This window comes from Pteropus medius, unplaced genomic scaffold, assembly GCF_902729225.1.
Source record: "Pteropus medius unplaced genomic scaffold, Ma_sr-lr_union100, whole genome shotgun sequence".
Lineage (NCBI taxonomy): Eukaryota > Metazoa > Chordata > Mammalia > Chiroptera > Pteropodidae > Pteropus > Pteropus medius.
This window is the reverse complement of record NW_024352949.1, coordinates 673,935-697,995: the sequence shown is the minus strand read 5'-3', so window position 1 is coordinate 697,995 and position 24,061 is coordinate 673,935. Positions and strand designations below refer to the sequence as shown.

The 24,061-nt window shown below is 35.3% G+C and overlaps 1 protein-coding gene and 1 long non-coding RNA gene across 7 annotated transcripts in view; one reads left to right on the top strand and one right to left on the bottom strand.

Moving 5' to 3' along the window:
• Positions 1–24,061, top strand: part of PRKDC (protein kinase, DNA-activated, catalytic subunit) — a 193,347-nt gene that overhangs the window by 146,874 nt on the left and 22,412 nt on the right. For all 6 annotated transcript variants that reach the window (XM_039850423.1, XM_039850421.1, XM_039850422.1 and 3 more), the window contains 7 exons: positions 57–168; positions 6,203–6,392; positions 10,522–10,696; positions 13,093–13,283; positions 18,809–18,989; positions 19,567–19,727; positions 21,827–22,038. In XM_039850423.1, coding sequence (XP_039706357.1) covers positions 57–168; positions 6,203–6,392; positions 10,522–10,696; positions 13,093–13,283; positions 18,809–18,989; positions 19,567–19,727; positions 21,827–22,038 — 1,222 coding nt within the window. The remainder of the gene's footprint in view (positions 1–56; positions 169–6,202; positions 6,393–10,521; positions 10,697–13,092; positions 13,284–18,808; positions 18,990–19,566; positions 19,728–21,826; positions 22,039–24,061) is intronic.
• The window catches only part of LOC120592715 (uncharacterized), a 52,178-nt gene that overhangs the window by 14,747 nt on the left and 13,370 nt on the right, over positions 1–24,061 (bottom strand). The gene's annotated exons all lie outside the window — the stretch shown is intronic.

The window sequence follows — 24,061 nt, the reverse complement described above, 5'->3', positions numbered from 1 at the left end:
AAATTAGTCTTGTCCTTGAATTATGGACATACGTCATCCCTTAATATTATTTTTAGGTAATTTGTTATCTCAAGTTCCCCTTAAGAGACTTATAAAAACCTGGACAAACAGATATCCAGATGCTAAAATGGACCCAATGAACATCTGGGATGACATCATCACAAATCGGTAAGATGTGATCCTTTTGAGTTGAATGTGGATTATTTTCCTAAATTGCCAGAATGGTTTTTCTCTCAAACTGTGGTTTACAGAAATTGGAATTTGAACCTACTGCAGCCATATCGCATCTTCCCAGTTTCTCATTTAAGTTGTTCTAACAAAGCTCTCCATGTCAGCAGAATGTTCTTTGTCCTCACTTGCTCCCTTGTCTCCTGTGTACCTTTTACCCAGATTCACTGTTTTTAACATGTTGCCACATTAGCTTTTTTATTCTCTCCACATACACATATTTTCTAAACCATTTGAGGGTAAGTGGCATGCATATGTTTTCTGACCTCTTAATTTATCTTAACTCTTAATTTATCTGTACATTTCCTAAGAAAAAGAGTATTCTGTTATGTAACCATAACTTTACTATTTTAATTTTTAATCTACAGCCCCCATTTCAGTTTTGTCAGTTGTCCTTTTACTGTCCTTTAAAGCGTTTCTCCCCTTCTTAAGACAAGATCCAGTCCAGAATTATATGTGGTGTTCATTTGATATGTCTTTTTAGTTTCCTTTCATTTGGAACAGTTCCTTAGCCATCTTTGATGACATTGATACTTTTGAGGAAGGTTCCTCAGTTTGAATTTGTCTGTATATCCTCACAGTTAGATTCAGACGATACACCCCTACCCAGAATACTACTTAAGTGAAGTATTCTCAGGGTATCAAATCTGCGAGCACAGAGCATCCATCTGCCTTTTACTGCTAATAGTGATTTTGATTGTCTAGTTAACATATCGTATGGTCTCTCCAGTGTAAATGCCCATTTTTTTTCCTTTGCAACTAATAAGCAATGTGGGAGATACTAGAGACATGCATATATCCTGCTTGTCTTAAGACTTTCCTCTGTATTTTGTTTCTGTGGATGACCGTTAGCTCAAGCCAGTCCTGACAATGATGTTTGCAAGGTGATGATTTTCCTACCTCTTGTTCCATGTTTATCAGCCTACATCTTCTTGTTAAGGAAGAGCCCTCCCTTCTCTCCTCTTTATTTATTCATTTACTTCAATTTTAATAATATGGAATCACGGATTCCAATTTTATCTAATGGAATATAATTCATTACTGTTCTTATTATTTTATATTCAAATTGTCTCACATTTGGCTAACAGGAGCTCCTTCAAGCTGATATTCATTCCATGCTCTTCTTGTAAAATTATTTCCTTCTTCTAGAAATGTTATAGTTTTAGTTCTTACATTTAGGTCTATGATCCAGTGGAAGATAGTTTTTGTAGATGGTATAAAGTAGGGGTAGATATTCACTCTTTCCATGTGGATATTTACTTGTCTAGTCCCATTTATTCAGAAGTCTTACTTTTCATAATTGAATTGCCTTGGCATCTTTTTTGAGTATCAGTGACCATATATATGTGTGTGGGTATAATTTTGAATGGTCTCTTCTATTCCTTGATTTATTTGTAACTTTTCACAATATTGAACAGTCTTTATTCTTGTTGCTTTATAGTAAGTTTTGAATCAGATAGGGTGAATACTCCAACTTTATTTTCTTTATGAAAATTGTTTTATTTTAGGTTATTTACATTTATGTGTGCATTTTAGACTCTGCCAGTCAATTTCTTCCCCAGAAAAGCTTAGAGTTTGCTTGGGATTTTATTGAGTGTAGTTCAACTTCAGGAATTGCCACTTTAACAGTATAACATTCTCTAATTCATGAAGGTTATATGTCTCTCTATTTCTTTGTCTTCTTTAATTTCAGTGATTTGTATTATTTCAATATGGATATCTTGGATGTTATTAGATTTGTTCCTAAGTATTTTATCATTTTTGACACTGTTGTAAATGGAATTTTTTCTTCTTAATTGTGTTTTCCAATTATTTGCTGCTTGTATACTGGTTTTCTGAAATTTTTATCATGAATGGGTATTGAATTTTGTCAAATGCTTTCTCTGTGTCTGTTTAATCAATTACAGTTTTTTTTTTCTTTATTGTGTATATATCTATGAGGTCCATTTGGTCTATTATATCATCCAAATCTGCTATTTCCTTATTGATCTCTGTCCATTACTGAGAGTGGGATATTAAAGTCCTTGGCTATTGTATTGCTTTTTATTTATTTATTTATTTTAGTTCCATTAGTATTTGCTTTCTATATTGTAGGTGCTCTGATTTGGGGTGCTTAAATATTTATAAATGTTATGTCTTTTGGATAGATTGACCCTTTTATTAGTTTATAATGCCTTTCTTTGTGTCCTTTTAACATCATTGGCTTAAAGTCTATTTTGTCTAATATAGTATAGCTACTCCTGCTTTTTTCTTGGTTACCATTTGCTTTCCCATTTTTTTCACTGTCAGTGTATGTCTTTAAATCTTAAGTGAGTCTCTTGTAGGCAGCGTATATTGAATCTTGTTTTCTAATCCAAACAGTCATTCTGTGTCTTTTGATTGGAGAATTTAATCCATTTCCTTTTAAAGTAATTATTGATAGTTAAGGATTTAATAGTGCCATTTTGTTAATTGTTCTCTGTTTTATAGATCCATTATTCCTTGCTTCTCCTGTTTTCTTTTGTGATTTTTATGACTTTGTACTGGTATACTTTGACTTCTCCATCATGATCTTTTGTGTAACTACTACACAAAGTTTTTCCTTTGTGGTTACCATGAAGCTTACATAAAATATATATAACACCCTATTTTAAGCTGATAATAACTATGATAGCATTTTTAAATTTTATGCTTTTACTTCATGACTCCCTCTCACATTTTAGTTTGCATATTTTTATATTGTATATCCATTAACAGATTATTGTACTTGTGGTTATTTTTAATACATTTGTTTTTTTATCTTTTAGAGTTGTGAGTGGATTATGCACCACCATTACCATTTTAGAGAATCTGACTTTGACTATATATTTATCATTACCAGGAGATTTATACTAACTTCATGTTTTTAAATGTTAATTAGTATCCTTTTATTTCTGCTTGAAGAACTTTCTTTAACATTTCTTGTCAGGCAGGTCTAGTCATGAACCCCCTCAGCTTTTGTTTTTTCAGGAAAATCTTTCTCTCTCCTTCATTTTTAAAGGATAGCTTTGCCAGATATAGCATTATTGGTTGACAGGTTTTTTGCTTTGAATAATTTGAATATATCATCCACTCTCCTGGCCTGAAAAGTTTCTATTGTGAACTCTATCTGTAGTGTTAAGGGAATTCCCTTGTATCTGATGTGTTGCTTTTCTCATCTTGCTTTCAAAAGTCTTTGTCTTTGACTTTTGACAATTTAATTATGATATGTCCTGGTGTAGCCCTATTCAGGTTTAAAAGACCTATTCGTGGTCTTTTGAGACTCACAGATATGGTACTCTATTTCTCTTCCAGGTTTGGGAAGATTTCAGCCATTATTGCTTTAAATATAAACAAATATCCCTTTCTCTTTCACTTCTCTGGATTCCCATAATAAGTATACATACATTATTCTGCTTCACTTTATTGCACTTCACAAATGTTCATTTTTTACAAACTGAAGGCAAGACCAACAAAAAGATTATGACTCACTTTATTACAATACTTGCTATATTCCATTGGTCTGGAACAAAATTCACAATATCTCTGAGGTATGTTTATATTGTTTCGTTTATGCTACCCCATAGGTCCATAAGCTTTCTTCAGTCTTCTTTCTTTTAGCTCCTGTAACAGAATAATTTTACTAATTCCTACTTCTGTATGATTTAGTCTGCTTTTGAAGCTCTCCATTGAATTCTTCAGTTCACTCATATTGTAGTCTTTAGTTCTAGGATTTCTTTTTTTTTTTTTATGGTTTCTATTTTTTGTCAAATGTCTCATTTTGTTCATACATTGTTTTCCTGATTTTGTTTAATTATTTGTGTGTTCTTGTACAGCAACTTTTGTTAAGAGGATTATTCTGAATTCTTTGTTAGTTCATAGATCTCCATTTCTTTAGGGTCAGTTATTGGAGCTTTATTAGCTTTGGTGGTGTCGTGTTTAGCTGATTTTCATCATCCTTGATTCCTTACATTGGTACAACTTCATAGGTTCACTTTGGCAGAAACAGTCCTTCAGTTAGCTCAGCTTGGGGTTCTGAACCTGTCAGCTGGTAGTGTCCTTGGGCAGGGTATATTTTGGGGCAAGACCACTGCCCAATCTCTGGTCATGGGGGATGCTACTGGTTGAGAATAGCTGGGTAAGACTACTGACTTGGTTCCCTGCCTGTGCATGGATGTAACATGGTCTCTGCAGTGGCCTGTACACTCTACTCTGGTCAGGCTCCTTAGAAGATCAAGACTGGTTACTATACTCAGCAGTAGGCAGAGCTATGAATTAGCTTTCCTGCCTGAGAGGAGTAGGGAAGCTGGTCTCAAAGCCTGCACATCTTGTTTGCCCAAATTAGGCAGAACTGTGCACTGAATTCCCAGGCTAGACAAGGCCACTGGTTTTGCTCTGCAGACAGGGAGAGGGACTGGCTGTGCTCTTTGCTCAAGTACCACTGTAAACAGGGGCTGTAGGATGGTCCACACAACTTCCTATGTGTCCTGGTTAGGTTCCACATTACCAAAATGTGACACAGAGACACAAAGTGAGCAAATGCTGTTGGAAAAATGGTGCTGATTGATAGACAGACTTGCTCGAGGCGGGGTTGCCATAAACCTTCAATATGTGAGAACAAACTAATGGTGCCAAAGGTGATGTATAGGAACAGGGAATAGTCTGAAAAAAGTCAGGAGATTGAGAAGTACAAACTTGCAGTTATAAAACAAGTCATGGGGATGTAATGTACAGCATAGGGAATACAGTCAATAAATACAATAACTATATGGTGACAAATGGGTAGTAGACTTCTTGTGGTGATCACTTTGTAGAGCGTATAAATGTTGAATCACTATGTTGTACAACTGAAACTAATATTGTATGTCAACTAGAATTTAAAATAAAATTTTTAAAAAAGAACTCCAGGGGAAAAAATAATCTTTAATTTATACAAAACATAGTATCTGCACAGCTCAGTAAAGCAAAGTACAATGAAATAAGATATGCCTATATGTACGTGTGGAACGTGGGAGGGGATTCCATATATATACATAGTAACATACAGTGAAAATACTAATAGGTAATATATTTTTTGCTTTAAACAGTTTTTTAAACAGTATATTCAAAAGAATTTATAAGAGAAAAAAGTCTTTATAATTACCATTTCTGGTGCTCAGGTTTTCCTCTGGTATCATTTCCTGTAAGCTGAAAATTTTCCTTTAGCTGTTCTTATAGTATAGGTCGATCTGTGATGGATCCTCTAAGTTTTCTTTTATCAGAAGATATCTTTATTTCATTGTCATTCCTGTAGAATGTTATCCATGGATATAGAATTCTGGGTGGATCCCCCTTCCTCCTCAACAGTATATTTGACTTCATATTTCTGAAAAGTCATGATTATTCAAGTTGTTATTCACCTATATGTAATGTATTATATTTTTTGGCATGGCAGGGCAGGGACATGATGACTAGTTCTATTTGGGAGGAAAAAGGATGACACACCCGTTTTGACCTGAGTAGCTGGGTGGATGAGAGTGCAAGAGGAAGAGTTGTTTGTAAGGAAGATGATACATTCAGTTTGAGACATGTTGAATTTCCAAGGCCTTTATCACACTAGTTATTATTTCCATTAGACAGTTCATACATAGAAATCTAAAGTTCTGGAGAAAAAGTTATTACGCTAGTGATAGAGATCTGAATGTGATCAGACCCATTCATTAGAGAAAATTGTGAGTTTAAAGGCTTTATTTTGTGGAGGTAAAGGCTATAAATGATATCTGGAAAATTCTGTTGAAATATCCTTAGTGATATTTAAAAAATAGGTTCATTAAAATGGAGATTAAATTCAGTACCTAGAGTGTATATTTATAGTCCAAAAAATGAGCAAAAATTTAATAACTGTAGAATTTGTCTATGAATGCTATCCAGTAGTTTCCTGTATGTCAAAGATTTCTTTGATGAGGCATTAATTCTGATTTTTCTTTGTTTTATATAGATGTTTCTTTCTCAGCAAAATAGAGGAGAAACTTACTCTTCTTGCAGATGATCATAGTATGCACATGGATAGAGATGGAGAGTCCAGTGACGGGATGGAAATACAGGAGCAGGAAAGAGATATTTGTTCTCTGATTAAGAGCTGTAAGTTTTCCATGAAAATGAAGATGATAGATAGTGCAAGAAAACAGGTAGGTCCTCATATTTATGTTCTTCTATTATATCACAGAGTTTTCTTAAACTAGCTTTTTTTTTAAACGTAGCTTTTCTTTAAAATCTGAAGCTTAAAGATAATTGAGCAGTTAGTTTTTTTCTCTTTCTAAGAAAATAAACACTTTAAATTATCCAGAAAATGTCTAAAGTTTTTTTTATACTTAGTAATCATTTCAAAATGATTATTTTCTCTTACTGAAAAAGAAAATAAACCTATGCTGAATGAAGTAAGTCAGATAGAGAAAGACAAATATCGCATGGTTTCACGTACAAGTGGAATCTAAGGAACAAAATAACAACAACAAAAATGGAAATAAGCTCATAGATACAGAGAATATTTTGAGGGTTACTAGATGGAATAAGAGTTGGGGGGAGGCAAAAAAGGTCAAAGAGATGAAGAAGTACAAATGGATAGTTACAAAATAGATGTGGAGATATAAAGTGTAGCGTAAGGGAAATAGTTAACAATCTTGTAATAAATATGTAAGGAGGAAGAGGGATACTAGATTTAGTGCCGTGATTGCTTTGTGAGTTATATATATCTCTAAACACTATGCCGTACAACTAAAAAGAATAATTGTATGCCAACTATAATTGAAAAAAAAAAAACACTTCATTGAATTGTACAATGTAAATACAAGCAATTAATTGTCTATTATATTTCAATAAAGCTGAAAAAAAAAGAAAAGAAACCTAATATCAGGTTTGATCTTCTTTAACCAAATGAATGCTTGCCTTTTAGTTACAATTATATTTAGGTTTAGTTTGTGGAAATCTATTATTTGATAATAAGACCATTTGTATTTACTGTAAGTATGCTTTGGTTAAATATTTCATATAAACTATTCAATTATATCATTATATTTGAATACACTAGGGGAGCTTGCTTTTTTAATGACCCTGTATTGATTGCTATTATAAAGCAAAAATATAATTTTTCAATTTGCAAGGCCTTTAAGACACTAGTCATTTCCATTAGACAATTTGTACGTAAGAAATCCGAAGCTCTGGAGAAAGAGTAATTATGCTAATGATAGAGGTATGGATGTGATTAGCATGTGGCTAGTCATTGAAACCATGGTTAGTAGATAAGGTGACAGAATCAGTTCCCAAAACAGACCAACAGTTATGGGGTGAGCACAGGACGATGCTCCTGCAAAGGAACCAAAACTGAATGACGAGATTAGAGTCTGATCAGGGGACTGTGAGACCACAGAGGAAGGGCCAGAAATCATCAGTGTCAATTACCAAAAAGAGTGAAGATGTGGAAAGATTGAAAAGTGCCTTTGCATTTAAAAGGAGGAGTTTGGTGTTGAGTTTGGTGAGAACCATTTCACTGGAGTAGAAGAAGTTAGATTTTAGTAGAGAAATGGATGAGATTAAGGATATGGGGACAGTGAACACAGGCTGCTCCTTAGCTATGACAAAGAGGAACAAATGAGATCAGGGAAGAATTTTTTTTTAGAATAGAAGAGAATAGAGATGTTTAAATTTTAATGGAAGTAACTAATGAGTCATAAGAGATTGGACATAACAAAAGAATCGCTGGTGAAATGAGATTCCTTGTGGAGGTTAGTGGGGACAGAGCTCATGGCAAAGGTGAGTTTTCTCTCAATGGAGGGTAGGAAGGAAGAATGGGCTCAATGTCAGAAAGAGTAAGAAATCTCATGTTTTCTCTGAGAAGTGGGAGGGGGAGTCACTTGCAGAGGGTGAGCAGTAAGGAGAATTGAGGAAAATGAGGTTTGAAGATGACTCTGCACTGTGGGTGGGAAAGCTGACCAGCATACTAGAAAAGGATTGTCAGACAGCATAGAACCTGGTTGGTGTTGTCTCCAGGGAACCTGTAAATGGAGGAGCAGAGAAGTATGTGCTTTGATTAACCAAGGGTGTGGTTTTGCTAAGTAGGTGTGACACCTGATAAATGATACCTAAAGCCTAATGATCTGGAAATATTGCTAAGAGAATGATGAGAATGATTGGCTTGCTTAATTGGACACTTGATCTTACCCAAAAGGCCGAGAAGTGATGGCTTGCTTAATTGGACATGGAAGAAATTGAAAGCAGAAAGAGGGCAAGGAAAGTTACCAGAGATCTTAAGTAGCTTATCAAACAAGCATAGCAGGAATTTGGTATGTAGAAGAGCAGGTTTGTGGTCAGAATGGGATGATCTGAGTTTAAGAGCTTGGTGGTGAAAGAGTTCTGTATAATGATGAGGACCTGAATAATGGTAAACTAAGAAACTGCACCTACCATTCTAAGGGGGAAAGATGTTATCCCTGCCCTCACGATCACTGTCTAGTGACAGGACGAGAACTACAGCAGCGTGAGGTGGGCAAAGAAAAGAGATATCAAGAATGCTAGGAGCGCACAGGGAAGAAGAAAAGTGCTTCCTGGAATAGAAAGACTTCATGGAAAAGGAGACATCTGGACTGGGCTTTCTGGGAATTGTAGGATTTGGACTTGGTGAGGAGACAGGGGTACTGTAGGTATCAGATATATTCAAATAAAACCATGAAGGTGAGAAACTGGGAACTGCAGAATTCGCTCTGAGCAGAGATTGTGGGAGTCTCATGATAGCTGGTTTGAGGTGAATCATGAAGCATTGGAATGTTGAAGTAATGACTGAAGACTATCCCATAGGACTTAGGAAGTCATTGAAGGTTTTTCAAGCATGCTGGTTAATTAGAAGCTATGTGGAAGATTAACTTAGGGGAGAAAACAGACTACAGTCTCAAATTAGAGTAGTAGTGGGAATGAAAACAATGAGAGACGTTCTGTAAAAGCGTATAGAAGACCTGAGATAATAGGAATGATGGAGAGCATGCAGTTGAGGATAACTTATATTTTTAGCCTGGGTGGTTGAAAGGGTAGTAATTAGGAAGACACAGGTCTGATGAAAATGTCCTTTGAAATTCAGGAGAGACTTAGTGGTATGAATTTTTTAAAAAGTCACATAAGCAACCAAATTAAAAATAAATTGTACATTAAAATTAAAAATTTCTGTATCTCAAGTGAAATACTCAAGAAACTGTGGGAGAAAATAGGAAATATTTGGAAATCATATATCTGATTAGGGTCTGCTATCCAGAATACATAAAAAAACTCTTTACAAATGAACAACAGAAAGTCAAAGAACCCAACTAAAAAAAAGAGCAAAGGTTCTGAATAGACATTTCTCCAAGAAGATATACAATGACCATCGAGCACATGAAAAGACAATCAACATCATTAGTTACCGGGAAAATGCAAATCAAAATCACAGTGAGATACCACTTCATACCCAGTAGGATGGCTATAATCATAGAAACAATAACAAGTGTTGCTGAGGATGTGGAGAAATTGAAACCCTTATATACTGCTGGTCGGAATATAAAATAGTAAAGCCACTGTGGGAAAAAGTCTGACAGTTAAACATAGAGTTACCACTTGACCTAGCAATTCCATCCTAGGTATACACCCGCAGGCATGAGAGCATTCATACACACAGAATTTGGTACACAAATGTTCACAGTAGCATTATTAAAAATAGTCAAAAGGTAGAAATGACCTTAAAGTCTATCAGTAGAGGAGTAGTTAAATGAAATGTGGTCTATCCATGCAGTAGAACAGCCATAAAAAGGAATGAAGTGCTGATACACACTATAATGTGAATGAACCCGGAAAGTACTATGTTAAGTGAAAGAAGCCATATGTAGATTCTGATTCCACTGATATGAAATGTCCAGGATAGGCAGATCCATGGAGATAGAAAGTAGGTTATTGATTGCCAGTGGCTAGGGAAATGGGGAGTGAATACTAGTGGACAAAGGGTTTCTTTTGGGGTTGATGAAAGTCTTCATGAATTAGACAGTGGTGATGGTTGCCCAACTTTTGAATATACTAAAAGACACCAAATTATACATTTTAAATGTTAATTATATCCCCTTGATAAATAAAAAGACATCCACATAATTGAAGCTCAGGAGATGGATTAGCTACTCTAAGGCGAATTGTGTCATGCAAAAAGGGAAGCAGGTCAATTTTAAAAAAAACCTTTTATAAAATAATTTTGTTTCTAAAATTATCACCTTTATGTCATCATACCACTTTCTCTCTTCTATTATCTAGAACAGTTTCTCACTTGCCATGAAACTATTGAAGGAGCTGCATAAAGAGTCAAAAACAAGAGATGATTGGCTGGTGAAATGGGTACAGAGCTACTGTCGACTCAGCCATAGCCGGAGCCAGACCCAGAATCGTCCTAACCAGATTCTTACTGTGTTGAAGACAGTCTCTTTGTTGGGTATTAGACTGCTCTTATTTATATAAGTTTAAGAATGTTATTTTATATTATATCTGTATTCTAAAGAAGTTTTTTAATTCTTAGCTGAATTATGAGTCTAATAGTTTAACTATTTTGAAAACTTTGTTTACATACAAGAACTACCTTGTAAAATATTAAACATGAAGAGCCTTTTTCCTCCTCAGTGCTTCTCTTTTCATAATAATGTCACCTTTAAGACTGAGGGGAGAAAAACTTTCTCTATGTGGGTTTTATGTGGACCTGGTATGGCTGTTCTGTTGCCACATGTCAAAGGGTACATAGTAGCACTATTATTGAACATGCTCCCAACCGTATTCCCAAATTTAACTCTTCAGCAAGGCAGGGCATCATATCAGAGTATCAGCCTCAGTAAATGTGCAAACAGGAGAAGCAGCCTTTCTATATCGATCCCAGGATCAGAAAATCATCGTTACAATTGCTTAAGTATTTTTTATGTTTTTTTTTCCCCCAGAGGATGTGTAAGAGGAGTAACTGATATTAAGATAACATTAATACTTATAAAAATAATTCTACTGTTATAGTAGTTATAGTATGGTTGTAGTTTGTAACAGCCTTGTGAAATAAGCAGAGCCAGTAGTTATAGTCATGTATCTGAGAGAAATCTGGCAGAGAATTGTCATCTTATGGATGAGCAGGAAGGTGTAGTTGATGGGACTGGCTAGGAGACTGCCCTTTCTCTTTCACGCCCACTTCTCGCACCTCAGCAAGCTAAGCTGGGGGCTTGACTAGGGCTGGGGAATTTTCTTTCCCAGAGACACATAGTAAGATGTAGACCAGACCTTTATTTTATTTATTTTTTATTTTTTCAGTTACAGTTGACATTCAGTATTATATTAATTTCAGATGTACAGTATAATGGTTAGACATTTCTATAACTTATGGAGTAATTCTTCCCGATTAGTCTAGTACCCACCTGGCACCATACATAGTTATTACAGTATTATTGACTTTATTCTCTATGCTTTACTTTACATCCCCATGACTATTTTATAACTGTCGGTTCATACTTAATCTTTTCCACCAAATCCCACAACCCCCCTCCTTTCTGGCAACCATCAGTTTGTTCTCTGTATCTATGAGTTTGTTTCTGTTTTGTTTGTTTGTTTTTTAGATTCCACATGTAAGTGAAATCGTATGGTATTTGTCTTTCTCTGTCTGACTTGTTTTACTTAGCAAAAAATCCCCAAGGTCCATCCATGTTATCACAAAGGGCAAGAATTCATTCTTTTTTATTACTGAGTAGTATTTCATTGTATATATGTACTACGTCTTCTTTATCCATTTGTCTTTTGATTGGAGCATTTAATCCATTGACATTTAAAGTAATTAGTGATAGGTATGTAATTACAGCCATTTTATTGTTTTCTGTTTGTTTTTATAGTTCTCTGTTCTTATTCTCGTTCTTTCTTGTATGTTGATGACTTTCTATAGTGATATGTTTGGATTTCTTTCTCTTTATTTCTCATAAATTACTTGTAGATTCTTGATTTTGTGGTTACAGTGTGCTTCATATATACCAATTTATGTTTATAGCAGTCTGTTTTAAGTTGATGATTGCTTAAGTTCAGACACGTTCTAAAATCACTACCATTTTTCTCATTCCCGTCCACATTTATGTTTTTACCATTATTTTCATTTGTGCATGTGTGTTTTTGCATATCCCTTAGTTTACTGTTGTAATTACACATGATCTTCCTACTTTTGCCTTTTAACCTTTGTAGTAGCTTTGGTGTTCATTGATGCACTGTTTTTATTATATGTTTGTGTTTGTCAGTGAGAATTTTTTTTCTTTGTGCTATTTTCTTATTCATATTTTTGGGGTTTTTTTTTCTTCTTCTTTTTCTTGAAGAAGTCTCTTTAACATTTCTTGTAATACTGGTTTGGTGGTGATGAGCTTCTTCAGCTTTTTCTTGTCTGAGAAAAACCAGACCTTTAAATGCATAAGTCTCTGATACTTATACATTGAGGTAATAGTATCAGTTTTAAAATCTTCTCTGTTATTAATGTATATGCACAAATGCATTAAAAAGAGCCATTTTCTATTATTGTAATAGAATTAGGTGCTTTGACAAAATGCATAATGATGATACTTAAATACAATTTAATCAATGTTTTAATTGCTTAGCCTCTATGAACTTTGATATGGCCAGTAATAACAAAGAACATTTTTTATTAATGTGAGTTCAAGAAATTCCCTAACCAATATTTAAAGTCAATTTCTTATATTTTCAAGATTTATTTTAGTTAATTTCTTAATAGAAAACCTTTTTATACTACAAATTTCTTCTTTTTTAATTTATGGTATTCATTACTTCTGAAAAAAATCTCACGTGTCTTTTTTTTTGATCCAATAGGTGAGAATACATCAAGCTACTTAAACAAAAATATTCTGGCTTTTCATGACCAGAACATTCTCTTAGGTACAACTTACAGGATCATAGCTAATGCTCTCAGCAGTGAGCCAACCTGCCTTGCTGTAATCGAGGAAAGCAAGGCTAGAAGAATCTTGGAGCTTTCTGGATCCACTTCAGAGAATACAGAAAAGGTAATGTATACTGGAAGAATGAACGTTTTATGTTTGTGTGTTGTATGTCTTTAACGTGTAACCTTCTAGCTATATGTAAGAAATAATGAGTAGAGGGCGGAGTCAAGATGGTGGAGTAGGTAACCTGAGTTCACTGTCTCCTGTGATCACATCAAAATTACAATTAAATTACAGAACAGTCAACACTTAGAACCACCTGAAGACTAGATGAACAGAATTCCTCTAACCAAGGATATAAAGAAAAAGCCACATCAGGACGAGGAGAGGCAGAGACTAAGCTGGTTCTATACCCACAGTGTGGTGATTAATAAACAGGAAGGATAGATCAGCTTTGGAGGTCCCCCTGAGGAGCAAAGGGTCTCAACTCCACACCAGGCTCCCCAACCTGGGGCAGCTGTGCCAGAAAGAGGAGTCCTCATAGCATCTGCAGGAGGCTGACATACTGCTCTTAAATGGCTCTTGCACAAACTCACATACTCTAAACTCCAGTGCACAGGCAGCAGCTCAAAAAGTGCCAGAGATAGACAGGAGGGAACTAAATTGACTAACTTCAGGGCAAGCGCCAGAAGGATGGAGAGTGGGATAACTCTCGGGACAGAAGCACTGGTAGGCATGCTGTTCTTTCGTTGAGCTCTTCTTTCACCCAATTGGCCTAGCACAGGCAGGCACCAAATCTCTGAGCTCCATTACCCTGGCTATGAACATTTGCCCTGTGCTGGTGTCTCCCTGAGACCCCGCCCCACCCAACTCACTCACCTGGCCAAGCCTCTTACAGTGGCTCCTCCACACAAGCAGCCTGCCTTGCTCATGCTGTGGACTCTACCAAAAATCCACAGACCTCACAAGAATGGTGGCCAACCTCGCTCAGCTCATGCAGAAGACTCTCAAAAGTCCACAAGCCCCACACAAGCAGCAGCCAGCTTCAACCTGTATCATAGCTCTTGCCAACCTGCCCGTAAGCCCAGCACAAGTGGTGGCTGGCTTCAACTTGTGTTGTATCTCCCAGAGTTCCCCAAACTTGGCATGGCCAGCCTCAGCTCACATTTTAATGCTCACAAAGAATCCCAAGATGAGCACAAGCAACATCTGGCTCAGCTTTCCAAAGCACCTCCAAGCCCAGCATAAGAAGCAGCCAACTACAGATGAATTCATAGCTCCTACCAACCAGCATCAAGCCCAGCACAAGCAATCGCTGACCTTGTCCCATATCAGAGCCCCTCTCAGGAGGCTTTAGACCCAGTACACCAGGTGGCCAGCCTCGGACCGTACCAGAGCCCCACCCAACACATTATGGGCTGCCTCATCTGGCACCAGAGCCACATTAAAGTGACTTCCACTTCACGGAGTCACCCCTTCACAACAGCTTATCCACTGGAGATGCAGATGGCCTTCACAGCCAGTCAGCCTGAAGGTCAGTCCCACCCACATGCCAGCAGCAACTGAGACTCAACTGCAGCAGGAGGGCACACAAAGTCCACACAGAGGACACCTTTGGAGTACCTGGCTCAGGTGACCAGGGAGACTGCACTGCTGGGCCCTACAGGACATCTTCTACGTAAGGCTACTCTTTCAAGAATGGGAGATGTAGCAGATCTACCTAATACATAGAAAAAACACAGAGAGTCTGTCAAAATGAGAAGAAAAACATATCCCAAATTAAAGAACAGGACAAAACTCCAGAAAAAGAACTAAATGTACTAGCTAAAGAGTTCAAAACACTGGTTATAAAGAGCTTCAATGAACTTGAGAGAAGAATAGATTACCTCAGTGACAACTTCAGCAAAGAAATAGAAAAAAAAATAACCAATCAGAACTGAAGACTACAATAACTGAAATGAAGAATACACTAGAGGGAATCAGCAGATTAGACGAAGCAGAGAATTAAATCAGTAATCTGGAAGATAGGTAGCAGAAAATACCCATTTGGCACAGCAAAAAAGAAAAAGAATTTTTTTAAATGAGGATAGTTTAAGGAACCTCTGGGACAACATTAAACAAACCAACATTTATACCATAAAGTCTTAGAAGGAGAAGAGGGAGAGAAAGGGATTGAAAACCTGTTTGAAGAAATATTGACTGAAAACTTCCCTGGCCTGGTGAAAGAAATAGACATACAAGTCCAGGAAGCAGAGAGAGTCCCAAACAAGATGAATCCAAAGAGCTCCATACCAAGGCACATCATAATTAACCCTTTTTCCATTTACCTTGAGAACACTCACCAGTGATGCTGCTGCTACAGCATTTACCCCAAGATAACTCGTGGATTACAGTCCTAACCTTACCCCCAAAATTTGCCATGAAATATCTTGCTTTTATTATTATTTTTGCATCAATGTAGTAAATTGATAGTCTTCGGAACAGATGACATCATTCTATTTATAGCATTCCGTTTTTAGTAGTTTGATTGCTGAAAATGTCAAATCCTAGAAAATGTAGCATTCCTATGTGTGATGGTAAATAAACACTGGCAGCAATCTGCCCTTTTTTTTTTCTAAACAGTATAAGGGTTAAAATACTAAAAACTAACGACAAAGAGAGAATCCTAAAAACAAAGAGAAAAGCAGCTACTTAGGTACAAAAGAGCTCCCATAAAAGGCTGTCAGATAATTTTTTTTTTTTTTTTGACAGAAACTTTGCAGGCCAAAAGGCAATTACATGAAATATTCAAAGTGACCAGCGGTAAAAACCTATAGCCAAGATTACCCATCTAGGTTATGATTTAGAACAGAAAGAGAAATAGTTTCCCAGACAAGCAAAAGCTAAGGGCATTCATCACCACTAAACCAGCATTACAAAAAATGTTAAAGGGACTTTTTTTTAGTAGAAATGATCAAAAATAAAAATATAGGACAGAAAAAAATTCTCACAGGGAGAAGCACTTAGTAAAAACACTGGATCAACCAATTAGAAAGCTAGTATAAAAGTTAAAAGTCAAAAATAGGAAGACCATGTGTAAATACAACAATAAATTAAGGGATACACACACAAAAGAGGTAAAATAATGACAAAAATAAACATTGGGGTTGAGTAAAAATGTAGTTACTTGAGAATGTGTTTGAACTTGAGCAACCATCAACTTAAAATAGACTGCTACAAACATAGCTTGGTATATATGAAGCACATCGTAACCACAGATCAAAACCTATAAAAGATATACAAGAAATAAAGAAAAAGATATCTAAAATAACACCACAGGAAGTTGTCAACATATAAGAGAAGAGCAAGAGAGTAAAAAAAGGAACAGAGAACTACAACAATCAGAACAATAAAATGACAATAACTACATACTTATAACTAATTAAATATAAGTGGACTGTATCCTCCAATCAAAATACATAGGTTGACTGAATGCATACAGAAACAAGATCCATATATATATATATATGCTATGTAGAAGAGATTCACTTCAAATCAAAAGACACACACTGACTGAAAGTAAAGAGATGGAAAAAGATGTTTCGTGCAAATGGAAATTTTTTGAAAAGCTGGAGTACCAGTACTTATATCCAACAAAGACTTTAAAACAAAGGCTGTAGGAAAGGACATTACTTAATGATAAAAGAATCAATCGAACAAGAGGATATAATTCTTAAAAACATCTAACGCACCCAATGTATGAGCATACTTTGACAGACATAATGGGAGAGATCAACAGTAATATAACAACAGTAGAGAACTTTAACGCCCTACTGACTCCAATGGCTAGATCACCCAAACAATCAACAAGGAAACAGTGGCCTTAAATGACACATTAGACCAATTGGACTTAATAAATTAACATTTCACCCAAAAAATCAGAATAGACATTCTTTTCAAGTTCACATGAACATTTTCCAGGATAGAACACATGTAAAGCCACAAAGCAAGTCTCAATAAGTGTAAGATGATGAAATCATATGAAGCATCTTCTGTGATCACAATGGTATGAAACAAGAAATCAAGTACAGAAAGAAAACTGAAAAATACATGGAGGCTAAACAACATGCTACTAAATAATGTGTAACAGTGACATCAAAGAATAAATCAAGATAACTTGAGACAAAAGAAAATGAAAATGACGATACAAAATATGGGACACAGTGAATGCAGTTCTAAGAGGGGTATTCATAGCAATACAGGCCTACCACATGAAACATGTAAAAACTTAATCTAATCACTATGTTTTACACCTGAAACTAATATAATACTGTACATCAACTATAATTGAAAAATAAATTTTAAAAATCCAAGTACGGACAGCTTGAATCATCTGCAGATACTTGCAGAGGGAAAGACGTATGTTCTGTGCAGAACATTTGCATTAGTTCATCTTAAACTCTTAATCTTTAAGGTGTTGCGATATATGCCCAGTGATTCCAATCAGTGGGAGTTTTTAGTAGTCCCTTTTGTTTAGTTCCAGATGAGAATCTGATTGCCAGTAGATTTTTAAGCTCTTAAGTAAACCACCAAACCAAAAAGAGATACTACATTTTGGGGGGAAAGTATAGGGCTCTGAAATTCTTTTATTCTACTTTGTTCCATTTCATTACTTTTTAACTACTTAAAATGAAGATTTATTCAGCAGTTTAATGTGTTATTTGAATAATCATACACTAATTTGCAAAAAAATTAAATTATGGAAATTCATTCCCAATCTGAAAATAGTTGTTGATAACTTCACTACATGGAAGGAATTAACCTAAAATGCTTTCTGACAGCTGAGATAAAGAGCCATTGTTTCAAGATCATAGGCAGGGTCAGTTTTAAACTGGACCTTAAAGACAAAAAAGGGATAATTAAGAAAAATAAATAAATAATTGTCATTGCTTTATGTTTCTATAATATATTTGACAATGGTGCATAGCAAAATTTATTATGTGGAAAATTGACATATTTTATGCGTTTCCTGTTTATTTGAATGATACAGATTTTACGACGAGAAATTTTTATTGGAATTATGTGGACAGTTTTTCCATGAATTTTGTTAATGGAATTTCACTGCTAGTCACCATTCAGACGTCCCATTAGTTTATTGGACAAATCAGCCTTTTTCACTTTTTTATTTAGTGTCTGCTTTACTTAGCTTTTAAAAATGATTTTGTATTTTTAATAGTTACCAGCTTCTCCTCATCTCACCGTGGCCTACGTCACTTTAGTTGTATAACCTTGTCTTCTTCCTCCACAATGTTATTAACATTTTCAGGATGTTGAGCATAAGGTGCCAACTTCCATCTCTTTTTAAATTCCATCTCTTTTTAAAGGCTGCATGATCTGCTTTGACTTTGGGTGCCAGTTATGTGTGACTAGTTGACTGTCTGGTCCACACTTGGCTTATTCTTTTTTTTTATTTGGTTTTATTTTATGTGCTCAAGGTCTTACTAGAATTGCTTACTTTTTCTCAATTAGGGAAGATTCTCCCTTTTCCATTTAGCCAGCTTTCTGTGTTTTAGCCATAGCTAATGAATCACAAGTATTCTTTATCATCACAAGTAGAAAACAGAGTTCTTACGGAAAGCTTCAGTCTTTTTGAGATCTTTGAATTTTAGGTTATTGCAGGGCTGTACCAGAGAGCATTCCATTACCTTTCTGAAGCCGTGCGGATAGCTGAGGAGGAGGCATGGTCTTCCACCAGGGACCAGTGGCCTGCAGCAAGAATAATAGATGCTTATATGACGCTAGTGGATTTCTGTGACCAACAGCTTCGCAAGGAGGAAGAGACTGCTTCAGGTGAATCACAAAAGGAAAAATGAGTGTGTGTCACATTTTGTTAGCATAAAATGTTAAGAATTTTGTACATACTTTTGATTTCCTATTTGTGTGTTTGTTTTAAATGACAAATTCTGAGAAAAGTCTTTCTAAGAACGAATGACATCTCCAAGCAACATGACCTGCTATCTTCATATCCTAGAGTCAAGCTATCTTCAGTCTTTCCATTTGCTTAATTTATATTTTCAAATTTTGGTTGCAGCTTTGATATTATTGACTTATGTGTCCTGCCTTTTACTCCTGGAATAAATTCAGTAATCAGCAACTACCCCTTATTTTTCCAGCCCAGGAAGCAAACTATGTTTCCTGCAGAATGGGTAATCTAATAGAAAAGTTCACCTTCAAGATAGAATCTTTTACATATGGTGTATAAAAGATTGTGTCTGGCGTTTGTTGATCTAAAGTAGTTGTTAAAAAGAAAACAATGACATACTATAAAATATAAGCCAAAAAGTAAAAATGTCATCATATGTGTTAAATTTATAATGTATGTACGAGTGGATATATTGACCACTTTTCTTTTTCCTGTCCTTATTAGTTATTGAGTCTGTAGAACTGCAGACGTATCCAGTTGTTTTAGTAGACAAAATGTTGAAAGCTTTAAAATTACATTCCAATGAAGCCAGGCTGAAGTTTCCCAGACTACTGCAGATTATAGAACAGTATCCAGAGGAGACCCTGAGCCTAATGACAAAAGAGGTTAGTATCTTTATTCTAGTAAAAGAGAACTTTACAGAACTGAAAGACATATTCCTATTTATATTCAACCACATTAATGTGTGTAATACATATATTGTAGCTTTTCCTAGCCATTGAAATTTGCTACATTCCAAGAACATAGATAATTTCAAACTGTATAAAGTAGTGTCCCTATTTACCCATTTTCCTCAGTGGGACTTGATAACGCTATGTCTGAACAAGGACTCCAAGAAATAGAAGAGCAAGTATATTTGGGACAGAGATGGGAATTTCTGTAGCAGTTTGGTGTCCATAAAGACTAAACTGTAGTCTGTAACATCTGTTGGTGCCCATGCCCAGTATATGATTTAGCCCAGGGAGAAAAGAGTACATTTCAGCTGGCATCCCACTTCCAGTGACTGTAGTGTCTGCCAGCAGCACTATATTCACAGGAATCCTGAGGCCTCCAAATTCACAGTGAGCAGCTAGTGTTTGTGAACATGCAGGAGCATCCCACAATCCCCCACATGCTCTGCTCACCAGCTTGTATATCCCTGTTATCCTCACCTCACAAAAGGCTTGTGTCATCCTGACACCTTCCTGTTATCTATAATAAAAAGTGGAGGGCCATTGGAAAGGCTCCTTAATGACTTTTATAGTTGTTTAACTGGAAAATAGGGCCAAAGTTTGAGTTGATGATACAATATTTCAAAAAGGGGGAAATAGTACTGTGGTAACTTTTTATACAGTAAGTTTTTAAAAAGTGCTGGTCTCTGAGCAATGGAGACTCAGTGCTTGTCAGGGCTTTATCTTCCACACCTCTGACCCTCTTGTGAATCTGGATTTTTTCAGTAGATCTTAAACAGGAGATTAAAGTAAATTCAGAAATGTAATATGTATGTTTTTCTTAAAGGTAAGAACAATAAAAGGTATAATTTTAGCTTTTTCCAAGTAATATTTATATATAATAAAGGTAGCATTTTCAATTTGTGGGAAAATAGAGTATTCAGTGTTATAATGAATTTGGGTTGGGGCAGCTAACCTTTTCTGAGTGCTCCTAGTGAGCTACGTGGACTGATACATTTTATCCTCACATATATCCTGTTCTTTCCTCATTTAAAGATGAAGTTAGGAAGCATGCCCAGGTTCACTCCTTATACCAATATATATGCTAAGCACATAAGATATCTTAAAATTAACACCTTAAAAAGCATTAGAGGAAAACATGAACAAATTTTGAAATGGTCTTGGAGTAAGACAAAAACCAGAAGCCATGAAGGAAAATAATTTGGCATTTCTATGCAGAAAAAATTTTACCATATACAAAGTTTTAAAAAAACTGGTAGAAAAATATTTTCAATGCATTTTAAAGACTGAGTTGATTATCTCCACTCTACAAAATAAATAGACCAGTAGAAAATGGTCAGAGGAAATACATGCATGATTAACATATGTAAAGCAAATAGTTCAGCCTCACTAATAATGAAATATGAAAATTAGATATTTTTCACTTTCTCAGATGGACAATGAATTTAAAAAATTGGTTATTTCCAGTGTTGGAAAGAACTTTGGAAAGTCAATCTAATTCATTTTTAATAGTAGAAATTTGAGAAATTTTTTGGAGGGAACTCTAGCAATGTTTTTATAGTTGTTAATGTTCACACAGTCATTTTACTTCTGAGAATTTCTTCAATGGGTATATAGCACAAGTACAAAGAGATAAACATACAGGGATATCCATTGTAGCATTATCTATAATAGCAAAAATTTGAAAACACCCTAAAAATTCCTTACAGAGCAGTAGTTAAATAAAATGGAATACTATACAGCTGTTAAAAGGAATGAGGTAAATATAGGAAAAACTAGAAACAGTATGTCTCTCTGATTCCATTCTTGTAAAGAAAAGATATATGTACATATACATAGAAACATCTGGAAGAATAGAATGGTTCTCAGTAGCATAGGAACTGAGAGGGCTGAGAAGAAAAGATTTTTATATTTCTGCCTGTTTTCATACTTAAGATTATAAACATATACTTCTTATATTGAGCACATTACTTTTATAATAAAACAATTTTAAAGTTTTATTCATTATTAAGTTACAGCTATCTGTGTTTTAGATTTCTTCCATTCCTTGCTGGCAGTTTATTGGTTGGATCAGCCACATAGTGGCCTTATTGGACAAAGAAGAAGCCATCGCCATCCAGCACACTGTGGAAGACATTGCTGATAACTATCCACAGGCAATTGTCTACCCATTTATAATAAGCAGTGAAAGCTATTCCTTCAAAGATACTTCTACTGGTCATAAGAATAAGGAGTTTGTGACAAGGTAATATTACAGAGAAATTAGGTTGACCAAATATTATAGGTTATAAAAAATGTGTATGGTAAAAGCAAACACACGGAAGCTTAAGTTTGTCTTCAAATTAGAGCTGTCACTGAAGAATAGAAAATCTTAGACATCTGTTGAAAGTATCTAGCCTAGGTTTGTTATTTGTTATAGAATTTCTTTCCTTTTTTAAATACATTTCATTTTAGAATATTATTCATGAAATATTCTACCCTCATGCCTAATTGCTGTTGGTTGAAACAGACTAGATGAGATGCTTCTTAAAATCAGTTTTTGAAATTCTTCTTTAATTGAAAATATCCAGAAGCCCCTCTGCTTAATTTAGGACTCAGTAGACTACCTCAAATGTCATCTTTTTCAGTTCTTCAACCTATTTGTAAGTGGAGACAGCTGGTGTAACTGGCAATGGTATATTACTTTTGCAAGAATACTTTCTAAGTTCATGGTATTTTAGTTGACATTCTCTGTCAAGAGCTTTGTTTTTTTCATGAGCTGATTTGCCTTATTATTTAGAGTGTTTTCTTTCTGAGAAGACGGGGAAGAGTAAGGCATAGCTTTTATTACAGTTTGTCGGTGGGTCGGCTGTGCAGACACTATCTGCCACTGCTAGTACCTGGCCCACTGCATAATCTTTCAGTGGAGTCAGCTGCAACATAATATTTTTTTTTTAAGAAAAAAAAGTTTGAAAATGCCTCAAGAAAGTGGCCTTTTCTTTCGTAACATAACGTCTAAATTGTTTGTATCAAATTGTATACATCAAAACGTTGATATTATTTGCAAGGAGATTTACTTTTAACTAAGAACCTCACCTCTTTATAGAATATAGTAGTCTCTCCTTATCCATGAGGGATATGTTTTAAGACCCCCAGTGAATCCTTGAAACAGACAGTACCAAATCTTACATATACTATGTTTTTTCCTATACATACATATTTATGATAGTTTAATTTATAAATTAGGCAAAGTAAGAGACTGACAACAATAATAATACAACAGAACAGTTATAACAACATACTGTAATAAAAGTTATGTAAATATGGTCTCTCTCAAAATACATTACTGTACTGTACTCACCCTTCTAGTGATAATGTGAGATGATATAATGCTTCATCTCAAGTTGAGATGAAGTGGGGTGGATATGCTGGACAAAGAGATGATTCACGTCTCAGGAAAGATGGCACAAGATTCCATCACACTACTAGAATGGCTCTCATTTTAAAATTTACGAATTGTTTATTTCTGGAATTCTCCATTTAATATTTTTGGACCACAGTTCACTGCGGGTAACTGATACCACAGAAACTATGGATAAGAGAAAATATATTTTGTCTATCTAATATTGCATAGAATATTTATTTTTTTTAATTAAGTTTATTTGGAGTAACATTGGTTAGTGCAATTATATAATTTTCAGATGTACATTATAATTTGACATCTGTATACTGTGTGATTACCACCCAAAGTTCAGTTTCCTTCAGTTATCATTTATTTGATCCCCTTTACCCACTTATGCTCCCCTTACTTCCCTATATATAACCCCCTTCCCCCCATCTATGTCTCATCTCCTCCCCCACCCCCTACCATCTGGTAACCATTAGGCCATTGTCCATGTCCTATTCATTTGTTGCTTTTCGATTTATATCCCACATATAAGTGATATCATGTGATTTTCAAATTTTTCTGTCTGGATTATTTCTCTTAGCATGATTATCTCAAAGTCCATCTATTTTGTCACAAATGGCAGTATTTCATCTCTTCTTATGACTGAGTAATATTCTATTGTATATCTGTGCCACATCTTCTTTATCCAGTCACCTATCGTGGGACACTTCTGTTGCTTCCATGTCCTGGCCACTGTGTATAATCCTGCTATGAACATCGATGTGCAAATATCTTTTTGGATATGGGTTTTCAAGTCTTTGGGGTAAATACCCAGTAGAGGGATTGCTGGATCATATGGTAGATGCATTCTTAGTTTTTTGAGGAACCTCCATACTGTTTT